This window comes from Pan troglodytes, chromosome 5 (genome assembly GCF_028858775.2).
Source record: "Pan troglodytes isolate AG18354 chromosome 5, NHGRI_mPanTro3-v2.0_pri, whole genome shotgun sequence".
Taxonomy (NCBI): Eukaryota; Metazoa; Chordata; class Mammalia; order Primates; family Hominidae; genus Pan; species Pan troglodytes.
Window position 1 is genome coordinate 163555950 of NC_072403.2, and position 24891 is coordinate 163580840.

The window sequence follows — 24891 nt, forward strand, 5'->3', positions numbered from 1 at the left end:
AAACCCTTGGCTCACAGAAGATGCTGTATTCATGTTTGGCTTCTTCTCCACTACCATATCTTGAGAAATATTTTATAAAAGATAGCATACAAACCCTATTACCATTAGAGACATTAAATTCAGCTATGATTCTTTCCAAAGTTCTGCTCAGATAATTGATTCTTTTTCTCAGTATCCAACACCATTACTTCTTAATAATTATATAATTATTAAACTTACCAGTTTATAGAATTTACCAGTGTAAAATTGCAATGGAGTGGAATTTTCTTTTCTTTTCTTTTTTTTTTTTTTGAGACAGAGTTTCGCTCTTGTCACCCAGGCTGGAGTGCAATGGTGCGATCTCGGCTCACTGCAACCTCTGCCTCCTGGGTTCAGGTGATTCTCCTGCCTCAGCCTCCCGAGTATCTGGGATTACAGGCACCTGCAACCATGCCTGGCTAATTTTGTATTTTTAATAGAGACAGGGTTTCTCCATATTGGTCAGGCTGGTCTCGAACTCCTGACCTCAGGTGATCCACCCGCCTTGGCCTCCCAAAGTGCTGGAATTACAAGCATGAGCCACCATGCCCAGCCTGGAGTGGAATTTGACATGAAGAAGCTTAAGAAAGGGAATTTGATTAGAGAAATATTAAAAAGGCCTTGTTCAAAAATGATCTGGGTATGGACACAGCTGTCACTGTTAGGCAGGATACTCAAAGCAGCATTTCAGTAAGTCTTTCCACCTGTTACCACTTTACAAGTGCAGAGTAGATAATTAGGGGAACTTTGATGGTCTTCAGCTTGAACACTTGATAATATATGATTCTGATGCTGATGTTTATAGCAGATGACAGAGGTTTCTGTACTTAATATTCCATCTACTAATTGTGACATGTGGAGCCCAGGAAGATTCTTCCCCCTCTAGAGTCCATAGTCATTTTCTTAAATATCACTCTAATTTCCTTTTTTAGGTTTGGTTACCAATGATAAATGATGTTTGAGGAGCTATCCTCTGCTTAGTTTGTGGACCTTACAGGCCAGACATATAATAAAGACCAAGAAACCTTCTTACAGTCCCTTTTATTTCTCAGATTTTATATGTATAAGCAAAGCTTTAAAGCAAAGCTTACTTAAAAATCTCCTTGGTATATCTTACTTTAAAAATATATCAACTCTCAGCCAGGTGTGGTGGCTTACACCTGTAATCCCAGCACTTTTGGAGGCTGAGGCAGGTGGACCTCTTGAACCCAGGAGTTCAAGGCCAGCCAAGGAAACACGGTGAAACCCTGTCTTTACAAAAAAATACAAAAATCAGCTGGGTGTGGTGGCATGCACCACAAGTCCCAGCTACTTGGGCGGCTGAGAGGTGGAAGGATTGCTTGAGCCTGAAAGGGAGAGGCTGCAGTGAGCTGTGATCATGCCACTACACCCCAGCCTGCACAATAGAATGAGACCCTGTCTCAAAAAAAAAGTTGATATATATCCACTCTCATGTTGGGAGCCACCTGTTCCAGTTCTAAGGGATTGAAATGAGCCAGTCTAGGTTTACAGTACTCACTTGCATTGTATCTTATTTCAGAAAATGCCAGTGCAGATATTGTGGCCGTTAGATGTTGGACAGGATTTTGTCTCTCTGTCTTATTATATTCTGCTCTGATAAACTCATCTGAGGAGTTTTTTAAAAGTAATTTTACAATTTTGTGATGATGCACATAATGTTAGAGAGCATCAGATGTGGAAAGCTGACTCCTCCGCACATTTTCTGGGGCTCTTTTGTCTCAGATTTTAGGTATGCAATTAATTCCTGGAAAGGGTATGAATAAAAAATGCAATCAGGAAAAGGAATCCAATGACTTTTTTGATGGTTTACAAATTACTCTTATTGAGGTGTAGATAGAGATCAACATTATCTGGGTAACTCATTTATATTTACTATTGTTCAATTATTAAAAAAAAAATCCCTGTTTGCATCAAACCAGCTAAAGACACAGAAAGAGAGACTGGAGAGCAAGGAATTACACATGAGCCTCCTCCGGCAGAAAATAGCCCAGCTGGAGGAGGAGAAGCAGGCACGCACGGCCTTGGTGGTTGAGAGGGACAACGCGCATCTTACCATCAGGAACTTGCAGAAGAAGGTAGAGAGGCTGCAGAAAGAGCTGAACACGTGTCGAGACTTGCACATCGAGCTCAAAGCCAAACTGGCCGACACCAATGAACTGAAGGCAAGTGCTTGGCTTCATTTTATTGTTGCTTTTTGCTGGTTACTGTCAATGTTTTATGCAAAAGAATGACAGCTTTATCAGGACACGCCAGAAGAAGAAAGATGAAAGCTTCCTCTGATTTTCTAGAATTATGGGAAAAATGCAAAAATGACACAAATCAGGGTACATATCCATTCAGTGTCTCTTCAATATCTGAAGTGAAGCCATCATTGCTAGGTGAAAAGTCAGTCAAAAAGTGGTGATGTTTCCTTTTTTAAAATTTTTTTGAGGAGGAGTTTCGCTCTTGTTGCCCAGGCTAGAGTGCAATGGTGTGATCTTGGCTCACCACAACCTCCTCTTCCTGTGTTCAAGCGATTCTCTTGCCTCAGCCTCCTGAGTAGCCAGGATTACAGGCATGCGCCATCACGCCCGGCTAATTTTGTATTTTTAGTGGAGATTGGGTTTCTCCATGTTGGTCAGGTTGGTCTCGAACTCCTGATCTCAGGTGATCCGCCCGCCTTGGCCTCCCAAAGTGCTGGGATTACAGGCGTGAGCCACTGCGCCTGGCCTTATAAAAAATTTTTTCGAGACTGAGTCTCACTCTATTGTCCAGGCTAGAGTGCAGTGGCATGATCTTGACTCACTCACTGCAAACTCTGCCTGGGTTCAAGTGATTCTCCTGCTTCAGCCTCCCAAGTAGTTGGGATTACAGGTGTGCACCACCACGCCATGCTAATTTTTTTGTATTTTTAGTAGAGACAGGGTTTCACCATGTTGGCCAGACTGGTCCCCAACTTCTGACCTCAAGTGATCCGCCTGCCTCAGCCTCCTGAAGTGGTGGGATTACAAGTGTGAGCCACTGCGCCTGGCCAAAAAGTGGTGATGTTTTAAGTCCAGAAAAGAAATACATTTCTCCAAAGTGTTGGTGACTGCTATTAGTGATGATGCAGGGATTAATCACATTGGAATTTGCTTAGGAAGAAATGAGAAAATGGGCACAACTGTTTGCTGAAAAGAGTCAGGCAGGCAAGGGTATTTATGTTGTGCTCTGTAGGATACATCATTACCAAGTCCAGTGGAGAAGGTCACCAGAACTGGGGAGACAGTTCCCATATTCAAGGTGTTCAACTTCTAATGAAGGCAGAGCAAAAAGAAATGGAAACTTACAAGAATTTAATCAAAAGATTTACGTGTCATGCATGTGTGCCACTGGCAATAATATGTAACTTAATATGCACACATCATCCTCAGCAGGTGTGCAAGTCGCAAGTACAGTGGACAATAACATCCTGGCTCTTTGCAGACAATGCTCTGAAACTGCTTTTTGGAAGGTTTCCGAATCTGGAAACAGACAAGCAGGGAAAAAGAATCTGGAATTAAGCCAGCCCTTGAACATGTGTAGTGGGGACCATGTTTTAGAAAATATTTTCCACTGTAGTTTCCCTTCTGAGTAGTTTTCTTTTCCCTGCTGAAGCCCTTCTGCCATTGGGGCTAGACTGCCAAGTTGAAGCGTACTTCCTTGGAGAAGGGGAGAATGGGCACCCCCCAGAGAAGGGCACATATCTGAATACAAGGAAGGGGAGAAGCAAGGGAAAGCATCTGAGGTGGTGCCATGGGTGGGGAGGAAATATCAGAGGTAAATCCCCTCAACAGTCCCTTTGCAACTTGAGACTGACCTTTAGTGGGGATTTGGAATAGGGTGAAATAGTATCAGCTGCTCTAACCCTGGCTGGAAGAGGCTGCAAATGGTGATGAATCTTGGGGGCCTAGATTGCACCTCAATTCCCTGGAGCCTGGAGTTCCATTTTCACTAGTGAGGGATATGGATGACAGCTGAAACGCAAGCTGGAGAGCTCATTACAGGAGCATATGGGGGTGTTCCCTTCAACTGAGGGACAAAGTGACCCTCCATCAGAGGCCCTGGGGTCATCACCTAGGCTGTGGCCCAATAGCAGCTACAGCTGAGCCTTGAATTAGCTGAGACCAGTGATGTGGCCTTGACTCTGGTGAGAGACCCTCACAAATTTCACAAGTCAAATAATAGATATAGGAGAGATTCAGGGGCAGCATGAGGGCCAGAATCACTTTTTCTAAAATCACAAGGACTTTCCTCCACCCAGTTATCATCTCAGAAAGAAGGAGGGGAGAGAAGAATCCCCTAAAGATGGCATTGTATGAACAAAAACAAATTTTAAACCCAAAGAAATGCAGTTAGCTGCAAATACCATCTGCTCTAACCATTTGGGATGATGGTAGTGGGGAGTTTGTTTCCTGTATCCAAAGGACTATGCAGATTATCCTAAAGTTAATGTGGCTGGGACGTTGCACCAGCTGCTCCTGATTGTAGGATGTGCGGGTGTTCATCCCTAGGCCAGAGGCACTCATCCCCTCTGACATCTTTGCTTATAAGGATACAGGAGTACTACTTTGTTAGAGAGAATAAAGGGCCTTTGGACACTTCCAAAGAAGCTAGAAAAGAAAAGTTAAAGAAATGGAAACCAGTGGTAAGACAGCTAATAGTTGGAGAATGTCATTGAACAAAATAGGAAAAGGAACCTCATCATTATAGCCAATGTGTGATGCACACCTTTGAAAAGGAAACAAAATTTGGGGCTTTAGAGAACAATAAGGAGAATTTGCAGACCTGATCTAACACTTTTGAAGAATTTCTCTTACCCATAGGGAGGTGGTTGCATGTAGACAAGGATATGGCAAAATCAGAGCTGTACAGTGTTTCTTGAACTCAGACTGAAAAATCAAACAGTCTTCTGTCTTTGCCAAGACTTTATAAACATAGATTACCTCCTAGTGCTGTCATGGTATTTGGTACAACATTGCTTCTGATCAAACAACAGTTGTTTGGAGTAGAGGATGAGGATGAGTGACAGTCAATGCAATAATAGGTGAATAGGAGGTCTGATTGGCTGCTGCTGATGCCTTGATAATGTCTGGGAGTTGGGGAGGGGAAGAAGCTGAGCAGTGGAAAGGGGCTGGATCACATGGAGCCTTATGTGTCACACTAAGATGTTTGGACTTATCCTCTGGGTCCTGGGGAGCCATTAGAGGATAAAATTGTCAGGAAAGAGACTGAGAAGAAACAGAGAGAGAGATAGGGAGAGAGCAGAATGAGGCTGTGGTCAACTATACCAAGTACAGCAGTGAGATAATGACTGAAGGAGTGTCCACTATACTTGGCTTTGGAAAATCTGTGAGTCAAGCATGTACAGATCATGGTGGTAGTGGGTGAGGGTTTTGAGAATAAGTCAAATTTCAGGGATGAAAGAGAAATGAAAACAAAGACAGTGCAATACCCTTCTGGGATACTTGGATGAAAAGAAGAGTTAGGAAAGTAAATAAAGTTGGCTTGCATATTTACTTGGTTGCCTTATTTTGAATAGACAGATCCACATACTTTTACAGATAAGATAATAGGAAAGGTATAGGAGAGACTTGGTTTGACTGACTCAAGAATTACTCAGGCCCCTACACATTTCAAAGGAATGTTAAGTCTTCCTTCCAGTGTAGAACAGAGATCTCTCTAACTTGTTAACACAGTAAGTGTCAACTTCATGCATTTATGAGATATCAAATACAGAATATATTTTTGTTTTGTATTTGGTACAAATCCAAAATATCAGACTTCTGAAATCAATTTCCAAGACAGATTATCGATATCAGCTATCCACCATTGTACATTGCCTTAAGCTTGTCCCTGTATTAATTTCACTATTCATAAAGCAATATTTCTGAACATTAGCAAAAATAGCTTTACTGTATTAATTTCTTAGGGCTACCCAACTACCACAAACTGGGTGGCTTAATACTCAATCCCGCTAACAGTCCTTGGTTTATAGCTGCATAATTCCAATCTGTGCCTCCCCTTCACGTGACCTCCCCCTGTGTGTCTCTTCTTTTCTGTCTCTTATAAGGACACCCATTGTTGGTGTTAGGGCCCATCCTAATTCAAAATGATCTCATCATGAGACTCTTACCTTAATCATTACCTGCAAAGGCCCTTATCTAAATAAGGTCACACTCCGAGGTTCTGGGTGGACACAGCTTTTGGGAAGGCACTACTCAAACCACTACACTTATTAAATTAACAATTTTACCACTCTTAGAGGGACAATATAAAATAATAATTTGAATTACATTTCTATGGTTTTTTTAAAATGAGAAATATTTACATGCCATAAAGTTTATTTTTTAAAGTGTATAATTGAATGGTTTTTAGTATATTGACAAGGTTGTACAAACATCACCACTATCTAATACCAGGACTTTGCATCACTTCTCCCACATCCTCCCCCAAAATCCCACACCCATCCACAGTCATTCTTCATTTACCCTTTCTTCAGCTTCTGGTAACCAGTCATCTTTCTGTTTTTATAAATTTGTCCATTCTGTAATTGTATATAAATGGAACCATATAATATGTGGCCTTTGTCTCTGGCTTTTTGTATTAGTCTGTTTTCCTGCTGCTGATAAAGACATACCTCAGACTGGGTAATTTCCAAAAGAGGTTTAATGGATTTACAGTTCCACATGGCTGGGAAGGCCTCATAATCATGGCAGAAGGTTAAAGGCACTTCTTACATGGCGGTGGCAAGAGAGAATGAGAGCCAAGTGACAGGGGTTTTCCCTTATAAAACCATCAGATCTCGTAAAACTTATTCACTATCATGAGAAAAGTTGGGGGAAACCACCTCCATGATTCAGTTATCTCCAACTGGGTCCCTCTCAAAACATATGGGAATTATGGGAGCTACAATTCAAGATGGCATTTGGGTGGTGACACAGCCAAACCATATCACTTCTTTTACTTAGTATGAGTATACTTAATATTTTCAAGGTTCATCCCATGTTGTACCATGGATCAGTACTTCATTCCTGTATTGGTCAGTGTTCTCCAGAAAAACAGAAGCAATTGGTCAGTGTTCTCCAGAAAAACAGTGTGTGTGTGTGTGTGTGTGTGTGTGTGTGTGTATGTGTGTTTGTGTGTGTATACAGACAGATATATGTAGATATAAATATCTACATCAGTCTATCAATCATCTCTCTATCTATATAGAGAGATTTATTTTAAAGAATTGGCTCACGCAATTATGGAGACTAGCAGGATAGGCTGACAGACTGGAGACCCAGGTAGAGCTGATATTGTAGTAAAAATATGAAGACTGGCAGATTATCCTTGTGTTCAGGGAAGCTCATTGTCTTGTGCTGCTTATGCCTTCAACTGATTGGATGAAGCTTACCCACATTATGGAGGGCACTCTGCTTTATGCAAAGTCTACCCATTTAAATATTTGACCAAATATCTGGGCATGATTGCCCAGCCAAGTTGATACATAAAATTAACCATCATAATTCCTTTTTATGGATGAGGAATATTTCATTGTATGGATATACCACATTTTGGTTGTCCATTCAGCATTTGATGAGCGTTTAGACTGTTTCCACTTTTGGCTATTCTGAACAAGGCTGCTATGAACATTTGGGTCAAAGCTTTTGTACTCGTTTCTATGTCTGTTTCAAAACCATGATTGAAGACCTTGATGCCTAGGTTATATAAATCTTCTGTTTTAAGACCCAGGCTGTAAATTTACTCCGAATTCTAGACCAAGAAAAAGTAGACCTTTCCAGATACTATTATATTTTAATTTGGCAGGCAAACATAAGTATAATAGAAATCCTTTTTGCAAGTAAAATGTTTTTTCATGAATTCCCCTACCTGTATTGAGTTAAAATAATTTTATTATATTTACAATGTACAAACTTAAAACTACATAGAAATTTCTTAATCTTATTATGTTTCTTAATATTATGAAATCCATATCAGTTCAAAAATCAAAACAAAGGTTAAAATAGAATTTTAAAAATTAGGGATATTAATTCAATGTGATAGATTATTTTACTAAAATCACCATTGATATGGTTTGGCTCTGTGTCCCTACCCAAATGTCATCTTGAATTGTAATCCCCATATATTGAGGGAGGGAGGTGATTGGATCATAGGAGCGGTTTTCCCCTTGCTGTTCTCATGATAGTGAGTTCTCATGAGATCTGATTGTTTTATAAGTGTTTGACAGTTCCTTCTTCACATGCTCTCACTCTTACCTGCCACCATGTAAGACATGCCTGCTTCCCCTTCTACCATGATTGTAAGTTTCCTGAGGTCTCCCCGGCGATGCGGAACTGTGAGTCAATTAAATTTATTTCTGTTATAAATTACCCAGTCTCAGATATTTCTTTCTTTTTTTTTTTTTTTGAGATGGAGTTCCGCTCTTGTTGCCCAGGGTGGAGTGCAATGGCACAATCTCGGCTCACTGCAACCTCCACCTCCCAGGTTCAAGCGATTCTCCTGCTTCAGCCTCTTGAGTTGCTGGGATTACAGGCGTGTGCCACCATGCCCGGCTAGTTTTTTTGTATTTTTAGTAGAGATGGGGTTTCACCATGTTGGCCAGGCTGGTCGTGAACTCCTGACCTCAGGTGATCCCCCCTCCTCGGCCTCCTAAAGTGCTGGGATTACAGGCATGAGACAACGTGCCCAGCTGGGTATTTCTTTATAGCATGGACTATATACTATCCATTAATGGACTAATACATCCATTAATAAGAATGTGTGGTACCAACTGCTCATGATGCAAGTTCTTTTGAGTTTGGCATGTTTAAAGTTTATTATCTTTTGAGTTTGGCATGTTTAAAGTTTATTATCTTTTGAGTTTGGCATGTTTAAAGTTTGTTTTCCCTAAGGGTATAGGAGTTATTGTACCATGTGTTTTATTTTAATACTGCAGATACTTTATTTGTACCTATGCCATGACATAGTTTGGCTTTCACTTTGCATGAACACATTATTTATGTATTAACTCTGCCTTTACCATTTTCTTATTAGCCCAGGATAACTACTAATTGGCACAAACATAGCCTTATACACAAATGCAAATGCCAAGTACTGAAATCATGTGGCAGAATGGCAGAAGATGAAGAAAGTGCTTTGTGTAATTTATATCATGCTAGGTGCTTTATGGCCTGCATCAGTTATCATTAGTTTCAGCTCAATATATTGAAACACCCCATGATATCAGTGGCTTAGAGAGGAGAGGCATTTATTCCCTTCTCACTGGAAAGAAGCACCTGGTGACCTCAGTTTTCAACCTTCTGCTTCAGTATCCTAGCAATGGCTTTAGTCCTCAATGCCATCTTCTAGGCCAAGCTAGCTGCTGGGGCTCCAGCTTCACTCTAGTCATCAGGAAGGAGGGACAGTGGAAGGACACCCTGTGTGCTGCTTTCCAGGAATGATACAACACTTCTTATGTCTCCATTGGCCAGAACTTAGTAACTTAGTCCCTGGACCTCATTTAAGTGAAGTCGGTCTGAGAAATGGGTCTTTATTCTGTACAGTAAGAAATAAAGTAAGTAGCTATTTGGTGGAGAGCCATCAGCTATCAGCCTATATCATGTGGCCAAACCTTAGTAGGGAGCTATGGCCGAAGATCAGCAGTCAGATAACCAAAAACTAGTGGAAAGCTCATTATCTTCATTGCACTCTTTCAAGGAAACACCAAAAGGGATTAACATTCTTCAGCCACCTGTGAAGTTCTCTCCCACTTTCTAACTCTCTTTATATCTCCCACACAAGACAGCATCTCCCCACATTCCTTCCCCACTCCAGAACCTTCTCCAACCCAATGAGTATAGCCTTTCTTAATTTTTTTCCCCTGAGCTCCCATCTCATACTCAGCTCCCATGATGTAGATCCATTGGATTTCTGGGACTGCTTTGAGCTTTTCCCACTTCTGAACGTATACAGCAAGCAGATCTCCAGCAAGAGGCATGCTCCTGGGGGTCAGATGGTGAAGGAGTGGAGGGGTGTGTCCTTATTAGGAGCTGAGAAAGGTGTGTTGGTTAATGGCTACAACATTACAGCTGGATAGGAGGAATAGGTTTTAGTGTTCTATAACACTGTAGGATGACTATAGTTAACAATACTTTATTGTATACCTTCGAATAGCTAGAAAAGAGGATTTTGAATGTTTCCAACACAAAGAAATGGTAAATGTTTAAGGCGATGGATAATGCTAATTGCCCTGATTTCGACACGTGCTCTTACGGTAGGGAAGGAGGGGAAGTGAGCCCAGACTGCAAATCTGAACATTCATCTTTGATTTCTGCTACATTCCTGCTTAGTTACACCTTTTTCTTTCATTTTTAGTTTCACATAACAACTGTACATATTTTTGGGATACAGAGTGATATTTTGATGCATATATACAATGGATAATGAACAAATCAAGGTAATTAGTGTATCCATCACCTCAAATATTTTATCATTTATTTTAGTTGGAAACATTCAAAATCTTCTCTTCTAGCTATTTGAAAATGTACAATAAATTGTTGTTAACTAGAATCACCCTATAGTGCTTTAGAACGCTAAAACTTATTCCTTCTATCCAGCTGTAATTCTGTATCCATTAACCAACCTTTTCCTGTGCCCTGCCCCCACCCTTCCCAGCCTCTAATAACCACAATTCTACTCTCTGCATCTATGCACTCAACTTTTTTAGCTTTTACATATGAGTGAGAATATGTGGTATTTATCTTTCTGTACCTGGCTTATTTCACTTTACATAATGTCCTCTAGACTCATCCATGTTGTTGTGAATGACAGGATTTCATGCTTTATTATGGTAGAATAGTATTGATACATGGATTGAGGATGCCTCAAGCCTGTGTTTGCCTCAGCTCTAGTCAATGATTGGAGCATTGCCTATCCCAAATGGGAAATGTCGCAAAGGGGATATTCTGGCAGTGTGGGAGGCTAGCGAGGGTTCACGCCCAGGAGATGTATGGAACATACCTCCTACACTGTGGTCCTGCTGAACAGATGCCATTCTGATTTGGCGTTTCCTTCAGTCAAGTTACAGAGCTGTCTCCCCTGTTTGTCTCTGGCTGTCCTCTGATATATTTTTCCCTTCAGGCACTCAAAGTAGCTGCTTTCTGTGGGTTGAGGCAGGAACTGGCCTCTTACCAGGGAACTTAAGATGTTGGGGAAGTTGGTTGTTCACCTTGATCTTACTTTTTCCATTGTAGAAACCATGAGTCTGGGGAGGTTTTCTGCACTTGTGGTGCTGGGAAGGTTGTGGGGAGGGGCATTGTGGCTATGGAAGTCTGATTTTCTTACTCTCTGTTTAGAGTTTTTTCACTTCTCTCTGGCTCCAGGAACTGTCTCATCTTTATATTTGAGTTCTGGGCTATTGCTGGTGATAATCTTGGTGCTGCATATTTGTTTTTGTTTTTGTATATCTTGGAGTTCCGGGGGAACAGTGCCACCAGCTTGCTTCTATGCCGCCAATTTTTTTTTTTTTGAGACAGAGTCTTACTCTGTTGCCCAGGCTGGAGTGCAATGGCGTGATCTCAGCTCACTGCAACCTCTGCCTCCTGAGTTCAAGCAATTCTTCTTACTCAGCCACCCAAGTAGCTGGGATTACAGGTACGTGCCATTACGCCTGGCTAACTTTTGTATTTTTAGTAGAGACGGGGTTTCAGCATTTTGGCCAGCATGGTCTCGAACTCCTGACCTCAGGTGATCCACCCACCTGTGCTGCCCAAGCTGTTGGGATTACAGGCGTGAGCCACTGCACCTGGCCTATGCCACCATTTTGAAAACAAAAATCTTTTTATCATTTTGATGTAGGCATTATTGCTATAAATTTTTCTCTTAGTACTGCTTTTGCTGTATTTCACGGGTTTTAATATGTTGTGCTTCTATTTTCATTTGTTTCAAGAATTTTTTGGATTTTCTTCTTAATTTCTTCCTTGACTCCATTTGTCATTCAGGTGCATGTTGTTTAATTTCCATGTATTTGTAGAATTTCCAAAGTTTCTCTTGTGATTGATTTCTAATTTTAGTCCACTGTGGTCTAAAAAGATACTTGGTATGATTTCTATTTTAAAAAATTCGTTGAGACTTGTTTTGTGGTCTAACGTATGGTTTATCATGGAGAATATTCCATGTGCTGATGAGAAGAGCATGTATTCTGCAGTAGTTGAATGAAATATTCTGTAAATGTTAATTAGGTCAAATTGTTCCATAGTATAGTTTATGTCCAAGAATTCTTTGTTGATTTTTCTGTCTACAGGATCTGTGCAATACTGAGTGTGAGGTGTTGAAGTCCTCAACTATTATTATAATGGAATTTATCTCTCTTGTTATCTCTAACAATATTTGCTTTATGTATCTGGGTGTGTTGGATACATATATATTTACAATTGTTATATCCTCTTATTGAATTGTTCTTTTCATCATTATATAATCACCTTTTTCATCTTTTTCTTACTTAAAATTTAGCTTGTTTTCTAAGTATAGCTAGTTCTGCTTGATTTTGGCTTTTGTTTGCTTAAATTATCTTTTTCTGTCTGTTCACATTCAGTCTATGTGTCTTTACAGGTGAAGTTGATTTCTTATAGGCAGCATATAGTTGAGTTAAAAAAAAAATCCATTTAGCCACTAATTGGAGAGCTTAGACCATTTACATTCAATGTTATTACTGATAAGTAAGATCTTGTTATTGCCATTTTGTTGTTTGTTTGTGGTGGCATCAGTAGAGCAGGCACTTGAGACAGAAAAATATCCCCTACTAAGTGTGGGTCTACAGGGGTTGACCTTGGAGAGAAATGTATTTTCAGTCTATATTTTTTAATTGAGGAATTTAAACTATTTACATTCAAGGTTGTTATTCATAAGTGAGGACTTACTCCTTTCATTTTGGTAAATGTTTTCTGGTTTTTAATATATCATTTGTTCCTTTTTTCCTCTCTTATTGTTTATCTTCGCAGTTTGCAGTTTGGTGATTTTTGTAGTGATAACATTTGATTCCTTTCTCTTTCCCATTTGTGTATCTGCTTTAATAGTGAGTTTTAACTTTCATGTGTTTTCATTCTGGTAAATATCTTTTTGCTTCTAGATGTAGGACTCAAACATTTCTTCTTGCGCTTGTCTAAGGGTGTTGAGTTCCCTCAGTTTTTGCTTGTCTGGGAAAAAGAATAACTTTGTTGGCTGTGTATTGTTGATAGGCATTTTTTTTTTCCTTTTAGCACTTTGAATCCCATTCTCTCCTAACCTGTAAGGTTTCTCTTGAGAAATCCACTGTTAATCTGATGGAAGTTCACTTATATGTGACTTTATGCTTTTCTTTTGCTGTTTTTAGAATTCTCTTTTTGTCTTTGACTTTTGACTTTTAGACTATAATGTGCCTGAGAGAGGTTTTTTGGGTTGAAACTATTTGGGGATCTTTGAGCTTCCTGTCTCTGTCTGTCTATATCTCTCACAAGACTTGGGACATTTTCAACTAGTATTTCATTGAATAGGATTTTAATGTGTTTTCCATCCCTTTTCCTTCTGTAACTTCCAGTAATGCAAATATTTGTTCACTTAATGGTGTACCTATGCCACATAGACTTTCTTCATTATTTTTTCTTTTTTGGACTGGGTTATTTCAAGAGACCTGTTTTCAGGTTTAGAAATTATTTCTTCTGCATGATCTAGTCTATTGTTGAAGCTCTCAATAATGTTTTTAATTTTATTAATTGAATTCTTCAGTTCCAAGACTTAACCTTGGTTCTTTTTCTTATATTTATTTCTTTGCTGACTTTCTTATTCAGATCATGATTTTTTCTTATTTCATTGAATTATCTCTTTTATTTCATTGAGTTTCCTTAAGATCATGATTTGAATTCTTTGTCAAGCATTTCATAGAGGTCCTTTTCTTTGGGATTTGTTACTGAAGTTTTATTGTGTTCCTGTGGAGGTGTACTTGCTTTTTTCATGTGTCTTGTGTCCCTACGTTTGTATCTGTACATCTGTTGAAACAAACACTTCTTCCAATTTTATGAAACCGCTTTTGTAGGGAAAGACTTTTTCCTGTAGATATGGCCTATATTGTTGATTGGGTAGGGTGTTTTGGCTTTGGTTCTGGGAGGGTACAGTTGTGTAGTCTCTGTATGATTTCTTTAGCTGTAATCAATGTTAGCGGTATCTGTGAGTACTTCAGTGGCCTAGGGTGTGGTGTTTTGTAGAGGCTGTGGTGTGGCTTTGCTGGGGATGGAGATGCATGGCAGGCTGTTCCTTGGGCCTCTGGTGACACATGCAGAGATGAGGTGGTCCCACCACTGGAAGTGGGGTCAGACTGCCAGTGGTCATGGCAGAAGGCCATGAGTAGGTGGCTGTCAGGCTCTGGGGAGCATGCACTTTCGGTCTCAGGAAGTGAGTTTGCCTCAGCATAAATTTCCTCTCTGGAATAATGAGGTCACATGGACTCCAGGCAGCTCATTATACTGCGCTTGTGTCCTGTAAGGGCTGTGGTCTCCTGTAGCTAACTTTATAGATGTCCATGATATGACTGTGGACTGTTAGGGATCTCCCACTTACCTTTTTCCTTCAGTGGGAAGTCTCTCTTTGCTCCAAGCTGATCCTGGCTGACTGCTTTGCTTTCCTTTCTATGCTGCCTTCCTGAGTTTTTGCATCTCAGAAGGTCTTTGTCACTTCCTTGCTGAATTTCAGTGTTCCTCCCTAGACACTGTTTGATGTGTGGTTATTTGTTGTTTTGGTCCTTCTTTGTGGTAGAGATGAGTGTTGGTTGCCTTTAGTTAGCCATCTTGATGATGTTTGCTACTTAGTTAAGTTTTTGTGTCCTTTTCAAAGAGGGACACAGCATCTATTCGGGCCATCAAAAGAATCTCCCACTTTGCTGTCCTATCCCATTCAGAGAGCCTGAGTTCACTTCCTGGCTCCTACTGGGTGGTGTTTTCAATGCAGCTTCCTGAAACCTTCCAGCTGGAGAATTTAGATCCTCTCAGGGAGCCAACACACCAAAATTTAAATTTGATCATCTTCCCTTTCTGGGTCTTTGGCCCTTATAACATGAGAGAATTGTTCACCAGATTTTAAAATTCTTTTCTTTAAGGAAGCAGACAGTAGATACAGTGTTTATGACAGCAAAGCACACTTGGAAACTTCTCTGCCCTTGCTAGAGTCTGAGTGGCACATCAATCTTGTTTATGACCAGTTCTGTCCCACTGGAAGAAAATTAGGGGCACAGTCTCTCGCTGAACTCTGAGCTGGGTCTGAGGAGTTCCCTTAGGAAGATTAAGAAACCGACTTAGTCCCATTCCACTCTCAGGAATCTGTTGCTGGGTTTGAGGCTTTCTTCACCACTATTGGCTCCCTGTTCTGCCCTGGTGGCTTGGCTCGGAGCTCCATTACTTGTTCTTGCTTCCCGGGAACAAAGATTCAGGCAGCCCTGAGGATTCTGATAAAGTCTCATATTTTTTAGAGATTCTTGGCAACAAATTCTTCTCATTAGGACTTGATTCATGAGCTTCTAGACCTCCAAGCTGTGTTCCATCACCTTTGGTAGATAGCCCACTGTAAATGTTTTCCCAATCTGAACAGACAGGCTGAATGTATCTGTTCTTTTATAAATACAAGGTTTAAAATTCAACATACCAATCCCAGCAATTTACCATTTGCCACATATTTTCTTTGTAGCAGTGAGATAGTTTGTAAGTGAAAGGAATCTCTTTGTTTTAAAGGGAGATCACTTTGTTTTAAACATTGATATTTACTTAATCAATGTAATGTCCCCATTTTATAAAATGTTTAATGGTCTACAGAATATATTATTTTGAGCAATATGCTTATGTAACTTATAATTATGTATACATATATATTGAAAAAATTCTACTAGTAGGATCCATGATCAATACTTTCCCTTTCCCAGCTTCTTGTTTTGAAAATATTTAATTGTTTTGAAAAATGTCTAAGCTGTAGAAAATGGCAGGAATAGTATAATGGATACTCTTTTACCCTTCACACAGATTGTTAATATTTTACTGATTACTATATTTTGCCTGGAGAGAGAGAGATGTTTTATTTTTGCCAAAGCATGTGAGAGTAAGTAGCAAACATCATGACACTTCACCCCTCAAATATTTTCCCACGTATCACTTAAGAACAAGGGCGTTCATTCTCTTACACGACCACAATACAATCAGCACAGATAGGTATTAACATTGAGACAATGCTCTGATGTATTGGTATCTACTATGCAGTTCATAATCAAATAAGGGTTTTGGTAACTTGGGATCCATAAATGGTCTGCAAGGTCAGCCCCTGTAGACCTGCACTTAGTGGGTGCCATTTCCCTGTCTCAGGTGCCTGCTCTACTGGTGATATTTTTCACTGGCTCCATTGCTCACTTAGAATTTTTTTCTCCCAGCTGTTGACATTTTATTTTCTGCATAGTTCTGAAGCTGCAGCAGTTGTTCTTATGCCTTCTTGATTGTAAATTTCATAGAAGCTGTCAATTTCTAAGGGATTTCATCTCCTTTGATGCAGCCAGGTCAATAGCTACAAACCTGTCTGAGAATGTCTGCCATCGGCCTCCTCTCTGTCTAGAAAGGTGTCTTAGTCTCTCAGCACTTTGGGAGGTTGAGGTGGGCGGATCACAAGGTGAGAAGATCAAGAACATCTTGGCCAACATGGTGAAACCCCATCTCTACTAAAAATACAAAAATTAGCCAGGAGTGGTGGCGCGCGCCTGTAGTCCAGCTACTCTGGAGGCTGAGGCAGGGGAATCGCTTGAACCCGGGAGGCGGAGGTTGCAGTGAGCCGAGATTGTGCCACTGCACTCCAGTCTGGGTGACAAGAGCAAAACCCCATCTGAAAAAAAAAAGAAAGAAAGTTATCTTAGTCTATTAAGGCTGCCATAACAAAATACCATAAACGGGATGGCTTATAAACAACAGAAATTTCTTACAGTTCTAGAGGCTGGGAAGTTAAAAATCAAGGTGCCAGCAGATTTGATGTCTGGTGAGAGCATGCTTCCTTGTTCATAGATGATGCCTTCTTGCTGTGTCTTCACATGGTAGAAGGTGTGAGGCAGCTCTCTGGGGCCTCTTCTATAAGAGCATTAATCCCATTCAAGATGGCTCTGCCTTCATAACCTAAGCAACTTCCAGAGGTCCCACTTCTTAATATCATCATTGTGGAGGTTAGAATTTCAACATATGAATTTAGGAGGACACAAACGTTCAGACTGTAGCAAAAGAAGTTTTGTGCCTTAAGAAGTTCTATGGGTTATAGTAGGTAAAAACTGTTTTTGTTTTTGTTTTTTTGTGACGGAGTCTCACTCTGTCACCCAGGCTGGAGTGAATGGTGTGGTCTCTGCTCACTGCAACTTCCACCTCCTGGGTTCAAGTGATTCTCCTGCCTCAGCCTCCTGAGTAGCTGGGAGTACAGGCCCCCGCCACCACAACCAGCTAATTTTTGCATTTTTAATAGAGATGGGGTTTCACTATCTTGGCCAGGCTGGTCTCGAACTCCTGACCTCGTGATCCACCCGCCTTGGTCTCCCAAAGTGCTGGGATTACAGGTATGAGCCACTACGCCTGGCCAAAACTGGTTTCTAGTTTATGAGTTCAGCAGGTATTTGACTCTGGATTCCTCAATTTAGTGATGTCACACAAAATGGTATAAATAAATCTGATTTTTTCCATCTGGACATCTATATCCCAAGCAGTCACATCTCCTCTAGATCATGTCCTAATCTTAGAACAGTTGCTCCCATTCCTCAGACTTTCTAGTGGGATAGTGAGAGCCTTCAGAGTGTAGAACAGGCTCACTTGTGCCATTATTCAGATGCTCAGCCACAGTGAAGATGCACTCTATGCCCAACCGTAGGGAGAGATTTCAATCTCTGACAGTAGTCTCCACATGTCATCAACGTAAGTCATAGTCATCTCAAAGCCCTTCAGCAATACATAATCAGGAGTCGAACAACTAAATGACAGTTGTTTGTTTTATTATCATCAGTAAAAAAATACAAAGAAATTCATTCACTGGGGCATTAACATTCTCATTCCCCTTTCTCTCTCATTACAGTGCTGCACAACACCAATGCCTTCTCACAGTTCCCTCTTGCATGATTCTAGGTTTCGTCAGGAAGGCTTTCCTGCAGCCTAGTTAGCATAGACTTCATTTTTCTCCCCACTTCTCTCTCAGCTCTTTACCGTGTAGGTCAATTTAGCCTCCCTGGCTTGCTTCCTTCCTGACAATCTCCCCCTTTACCCAAATTCTACCCTAGAAGCAATTAGATAAAAGTAGATGCATCAAGAAAACATCTTTTCTTCTTAGGAAAGAAGGGATGGGAGGGAAGGAAGAAAACAGCAAATACTTATTATTTGGTGTCTTTTATTCTGTTACTTTCTTACTTGTTTTTTTTTTAATGATCTAACCACAAAACGAAAACACAAAATAATGCTTTTTCTTTGAGAATATACCTGAACAGTTTACCTCAATTGTCAGGAAGCGCAGGACTAAATTCAGAGCTGTACTGGTCTTTGTTTGCTCTTTGTCTATTCATTCCTTACTGATATGTTTATTTATTTATTTCAGATTAATTTATTTTGATCCTTTTAAAGAGCTTCCTTGTAAAAGCACTTTCAAATAAGAGTTTTATTAAGATACAGTTGATATACCATAAAATTCACTTTTTAAAAGTGTACAATTTAGGCCGGGTGCACTGTATTCCCAACAGTTTGGGAGGCTGAGGTGAGAGGATCACTTGAGGCCAGGGGTCCAAGACCAGCCTGGCCAGCATGGCAATACCATATCTCTACTAAAAATACAAAAATTAGCGGGCATGGTGGCACACACCTGTAATCCCAGCTACTGGGGAAGCTGAGGCACAAGAATTGCTCGAAACCAGAAAGCAGAGGTTGCAGTGAGCTGAGATTGTGCCACTGCACTCCAGCCTGGGTGACAGAGCAAGACCCTGTCTCAAAAAAAGTGTACAATTTAGTGATTTTTAGTATATGCACATATATAGCAAATGGCACCACTATCATATTTCAAAACATTTTCATCCCCTCCAAGAGAAACCCTGTACCCATAAGTGGTTGCTCCCCATTCTGTCCTCCTACTAGCCCCTGGCCTTTTCTGGATCTTTCATATAAATGGGATAATAGAATATGTGTTTTTTTGCAATTGGCTTCTTTCCCTTAGCATGATGTTTTCAAGGTTTACCTATGTGGTAGCATGTCCCAGTACTCTATTCTTTTTTACTGCTGAATGATATTCCATTGTATGGCTATACCACATTTTGTTTTTCCATTTGCCAGCTGATGGCATTTAGGTTGTTTCTACTTTTTGGTGATTACGAATAATGCTTCTATGAACATTTGTGTACAGTTTCTGTGTGGGCATAAGTTTTCAGTTCTCTTGCCCATACGCCTAGGAATGGAATTGCTGGGTCATGTGGTAATTCTATGTTTAATATTTTAAAAACTGGCAAACTATTTTCCACAGTAGCCACATCATTTTACATTCCTACCAGTAGTGTATGAGAGTTCTAGCTTCCTCACATCCTTGCTAACACTTGTGATTGTCTCTCTTTTTTATTTTAGCCATCCTTTGATATTTTTAATGATCAGTGAAAACAATTTGTGTCTGTGTGAAGTTGCTTCAAATTCTTTTTTTTATTGTGGTAAAATAAAAATAACATAATATATATCATTTTACCCATTATTAAGTGTACAATTCCATGGTGTTAAGTACATTCACAGTGTTGTGTAACCATTATCACTATCCACATCTAGAATTTTTCTATCATCTCAGACTGAAACTTTGTGCCCATCAGACAATAGCTCTCATTTCTCCTCTTCCCCAGCCCCTGGTGACTTCTATCTTACATACAATTCCTATGAATTAGCCTATTCTACGTACTTCATATAAGTGGAATTATAAAATATTAGTCCTTTTGTGTCTGGCTTATTTTACTTAGCATGTTTTCAAGGCTCATCCATGTTGTAGTTGTAGTATGTGTCAGAATTTCATTCATTTTTTTTTTCTTGAGACTGAGTCTCGCTCTGTTGCCCAGGCTGGAGTGCAATGGCGCAATCTTGACTCACTGCAACCTCTGCCTCCTGGGTTCAAGCGATTCTCCTGCCTCAGCCTCCCGAGTAGCTGGGATTACAGGTGCCTGCCACCATGGCTGGCTAACTTTTGTATTTTTTTTTTTTTTTTTTTTTGTTAGTAGAGATGGTGTTTCACCATGTTGGCCAGGCTGATCTCGAACTCCTGACCTCAGGTGATCTGGCCGGCTGGGATAATAGGCATGAGCCACCACATCTGGCCTTAAATTCTTTTTGTAAGTAACTCTGGCCTAATCTTAAGTAATAAGCTAATACGGAGAATGTGCCTCACCCTCCAGCATACTGTGTGTTTTGGCTTTAAGATCTTGGGACAGCTTCTCAGAGGAAGACACCACTCCTCCCCACAGTTGCAGCTGTTCACCTCCCAGACTCACTGGTAAAGTTAGAAGACGCTTCTGAAAAACTGCCCATCTATATTTTCCTCACAGCAGTTGTGAAGACTTGCTGAGATGGATTTAAGGTGGGGCTCTCATGGGATACAGCATTAGAAGAGGGGACATTTTGCTCTTCCTAATGTTTATATACCAGCAATGTCCCATTGGTCAGGGCAGAAAGTTGAAGGTGCTTTTGCTTATGGACCTCATAGAGTGTGTGTGCACATACCAGCAGGCTTAATTTTAAAATCTGACCCCAGAATTATGCTGTCTACAGTTTTATCTCATTGATTTTTCAAATAAGGGTACTCTAATGTGTTGTTTTTAGCTGTAACTGTCTTAAGACATGTTTGTCCAGCACATATGCTTAGCAAAATCTCTAACTGTTTGGGATGAACTCCATTCTTTATTCATAAAAAGGGTATGAAGTGAATTCCATTGACTTCTGATTTGTCATGTTTATACAGTTTTCCTCACTAAATACAAAAGGAGTTATCAGCATTCTCTTGACTTTCTAGATTAAAACTTTGGAACAGACTAAAGCCATTGAAGATCTAAACAAATCCAGAGACCAGCTGGAGAAGATGAAGGAGAAAGCTGAGAAAAAGCTCATGTCCGTCAAGTCAGAACTGGATACCACAGAACATGAGGCTAAGGAGAATAAAGAAAGGGCCAGACACATGATAGAAGTGGTAACCAGTGAAATGAAGACACTAAAAAAATCTCTGGAAGAAGCAGAAAAGAGAGAAAAGCAGGTGGGTCTAAATCTGGTGATGAAACCTTGTTTAGGAAATGACAGGACAATTCAAGAGCTTGATATTAATACTTATTCCTGCATTTCTTTTTTAAAAAGTTTGGACTGTTTCATGAATTTGTATGTCATCGTTTTACGAGGGCCGTGCTAATTTTCTCTGTATCGTTCCAATGTTAACACATGTGCTCCCGAAGCGAGAACTAGTCACTTATTTATTCAAAAGCAATTTACAAAGCTTTCTATATCTTTTCAACATATCCACCTGCCCCTCCAGCATCTTTTTGGCATTCAAGTAACCACTATGATTTACCCCGCTAAGAAAAATTATTCACATTTCCATGGCACAAATTGTAGGAAAGGAAAAGACATTCTTATTCAAGCAGCGGAAAGGTTTTGGTGAAAAAACAGGTTCTGGTTCTGGGGAGGTTTTTGTTATGTTAGGTGATCGCCTCTGAAGTTTGCATCATCATAGAGCTCTTAACGTTAACCAGGGCTTTGGCCTCAGGAGGGAAGCCTTATCTGTAGCAGAGATCAGTTGCAGGAAACAGCCCCAAATCTCAAACAGTGGCACCCAGACTTGATGGCCGACCAGGCACAGATGTAAGCCATAAAAAAGTACTCATTTGCTTGCTGGCTACAAGAAGGAGCATTTTATCTAGTGAGTCCATCAGGAGGTCAGGCGTAAAGAAACATGTACCGGGCAGCTTGACCTCCATTGCTTTTGGCTTTTGTCTCTTTCTCCTTTTGAAGCTCAAAAGGGCATAGAGTGGACTCTGATCCTAGGATTTTTTTTTCCCTGCTTTGGCTGCCTCTGTTTTGGTTCATGTGTCAAGCAGAGACGGGGAAAGCCAAACGACACAATGAGCGTTCTCAGAAAGGAAACTTCTTCGGAATGAAAAGTTTTGGCCACCTTGGAAAGGGTAGAAGTCTGAGAGAAACTTTTTCATCAGGGAGACTAGGTCGGTGTCTTAGTCCCTTCAGGCTGCTATAACAAAGTACCATCTACTGGGTGGCTTATAAATAATAGAAATCTCTTTCTCACAGTTCTGGAGGCTGAGAAGTCCAAGATCAAGGTGTCTGCTGAGCACAGCTTCCTGGTTCAGAGTCAGCCCCTTCTTGCTGTGTCCTCACATGGTGGAAGGAGCAAGGCAGCTCTCCGGGGCCTCTTTTATAAGGGCACTAATCTTATTCATGAGGGCTCCACCCTCATGATCTAATCACCCACCAAAGGCCCCACCTCCTAATAGCTTCACATTGGTCATTAGATTTCAACATAAGAATTTTGAGGGGTCATAAAATTCAAACTGTAATAGCTAAAAACCATTCCCAAATTGGACTCTGCAAGGGAAGCGGGTTGCAGAGCAAATGAGCCTGGGGTGGGACTGTTTGGGTGGCATTCTCTTGGATGTAACTGTATTCAGTTTGGATCATCCCTTTTCTAAAATGGGGGGTGCCTTTAATGAGGTGTTGGCCAGATGCCCTGATTTATCTGCTTTTGCATTAACCTAGAACCACAGAAACCAGCCTATGAGAATTTGAAGGGGTATGAGGCATATTTCAACCATTGTCCCCAGCCCCTACTTTTCTTTCTTCAATGGACAAATAGAAGTCCCAGAGCAGTCCCATGGAATATGGCTTGTGAAATGGCGATCTGTGTGACATGACTTGATAGTAATTTAGAAGTCCTCCTGTTTTCATTAGCTTATACTTTCTTGCTGTTTGTTCTTTTTTTTTTTTTTTTTAGTGTAAGAGGTTATCAGCCAGCTAAAATCCCAAAGCATGTTTACCATCCGTGGACACAACCCCACCAACATTTGTTTAGTTCTTCCTAGTATGCAGAGCACACACACAGTCACCATTTCATGTGATCTGAATTTCAGGGCAGCCCTTCGACGTAGGTGTATGGTTAATCCCAACCTGGAGATGAGAAAATGAAGGCTTAGTGAGGTCTGGGTCTCATTCATGGTTACTTAACTTGGATTCTTGACTTAGTAGCCAATACCACATCAGTTGGCTCATCAGAAAAGTGATTGTGAAATCTCTGAAGGTTGGCAGTTGATGTGACTTATCTGGAATCTGGTATTTTATAAGTGAGAGAACTAGGAAGAGAGTAGATAATTTCCCTACCTCATGCAAACCTGGGTTTTCTACAGGTTTTTTGTTTGTTGCATTTGGCTCAGCAGTAGTTGATACATTTTGTTCTCCCAGTTAATGAGTTTCTGTTTGATATTGCAGCTGGCAGACTTCAGGGAGGTGGTGTCGCAGATGCTAGGCTTGAACGTGACCAGCCTTGCTCTTCCTGATTATGAAATCATCAAGTGTCTTGAAAGATTGATCCATTCACATCAGCATCACTTTGTTACCTGTGCCTGCCTCAAAGATGTGACTACTGGGCAAGAGAGGCACCCACAAGGCCATTTACAGCTTCTTCATTGAACACTGTATCTCTTGAGAGAGGTGGCCATAAGACATGGGACACAATTCCCAATTTCACAAATTCCTCATGTCTTTGAGATTTGATCAGTTTGTGAATATTTTATGCTTTGATGATATAGTGAGAATGCATCACTTGCAAAAACGATCTCAAAAGTGTCAGCCTTAGATAAACGTTCAGCATTAAAAACGCCTATTATTTCATTTACTAGCATTTTAGGATCCAGAAGAATTCCACCAGATTGCATGAGTTAGATTGGGAAATGGGAGTGGGAGATAACATTGGGAGGTATCTATTTTAAGTCAGGGGCTTTACTAGCCAATTTAGTTCTCACAATAACCATGTGGAGAAGCTGTGACATTTTTAATTTACAACCTTTCTGGGGCTCAGACATAAAGTTACCTATCCAAGGTTGCAGTTGGGTAGTGGTGGGACCAGGATGGACAACTCATTGGCCCTGCCTCAAAGGCCATGCCTCTTCTCCTGCTACGCAGAATCTGTTTCTCCTGAATCTCTGTGATGCTGGTGGGAATTGTTTGCATAGAGGAAGGACAATAACCCTGCCATCGAGAGTTAATGTCCGGGCTGGTCATAGTGGTTCATGCCTGTAATCCCAGCACTTTGGGAGGCCAAGGCAGGCATATCATTTGAGGTCAGGAGTTTAAGACCAGCCTGGCTAACATAGTGAGACCCTGTTTCTACTAAAAATACAAAAATAAGCCAGGTGTGGTGGTGCGTGCCTGTAATCCCAACTACTCAGCAGGAGAAGCGCTTGAACCCAGGAGACGGAGGCTGCGGTGAGCCAAGATTGTGCCACTGCACTCCAGCCTGGGCGACAGAGTGAAACTACATCTCAGAAAAAAAAAAAAAAAAAGTTAATGTCCAGAAATGACAGATTTACAAGTGTAAGCTATATGATTTCTTCAAAAAGCAAAAGCAATATACCTAATTCATTTGGATCAAACTTACATAGGTCTCAGGTCCTGTAAGAAACTTGCCTGTTCTAAATGTTGCTACCAGATTATATCTGGTGGTAATTGTTAATGTTTCAGCAGGGCTGGCCTCAGTCCTTTAAAATGGAAAGCTTTATTTGGAGCCCAACCCTATAAGATGAAGAAATCCTATACAGTCTTATTCACCAATATATCCAATACA

General features: G+C 40.6%; 1 protein-coding gene and 1 non-coding gene across 2 annotated transcripts in view; one reads left to right on the forward strand and one right to left on the reverse strand.

The window, feature by feature from the left end:
- Nucleotides 1–23925, forward strand: part of CCDC170 (coiled-coil domain containing 170) — a 128348-nt gene extending 104423 nt beyond the window's left edge. Inside the window, exons 9-11 of the mRNA XM_527540.9 lie at nucleotides 1959–2201; nucleotides 21067–21303; nucleotides 23538–23925. Of these exons, the coding sequence (XP_527540.3) occupies nucleotides 1959–2201; nucleotides 21067–21303; nucleotides 23538–23738 (681 nt within the window). The 3' untranslated portion in view covers nucleotides 23739–23925. The remainder of the gene's footprint in view (nucleotides 1–1958; nucleotides 2202–21066; nucleotides 21304–23537) is intronic.
- Nucleotides 21397–21503, reverse strand: LOC112209591 (U6 spliceosomal RNA). The gene has a single exon (XR_002944427.1). It is a non-coding gene; the product is annotated as a U6 spliceosomal RNA (small nuclear RNA).
- Nucleotides 23926–24891: the final 966 nt, after the last annotated feature.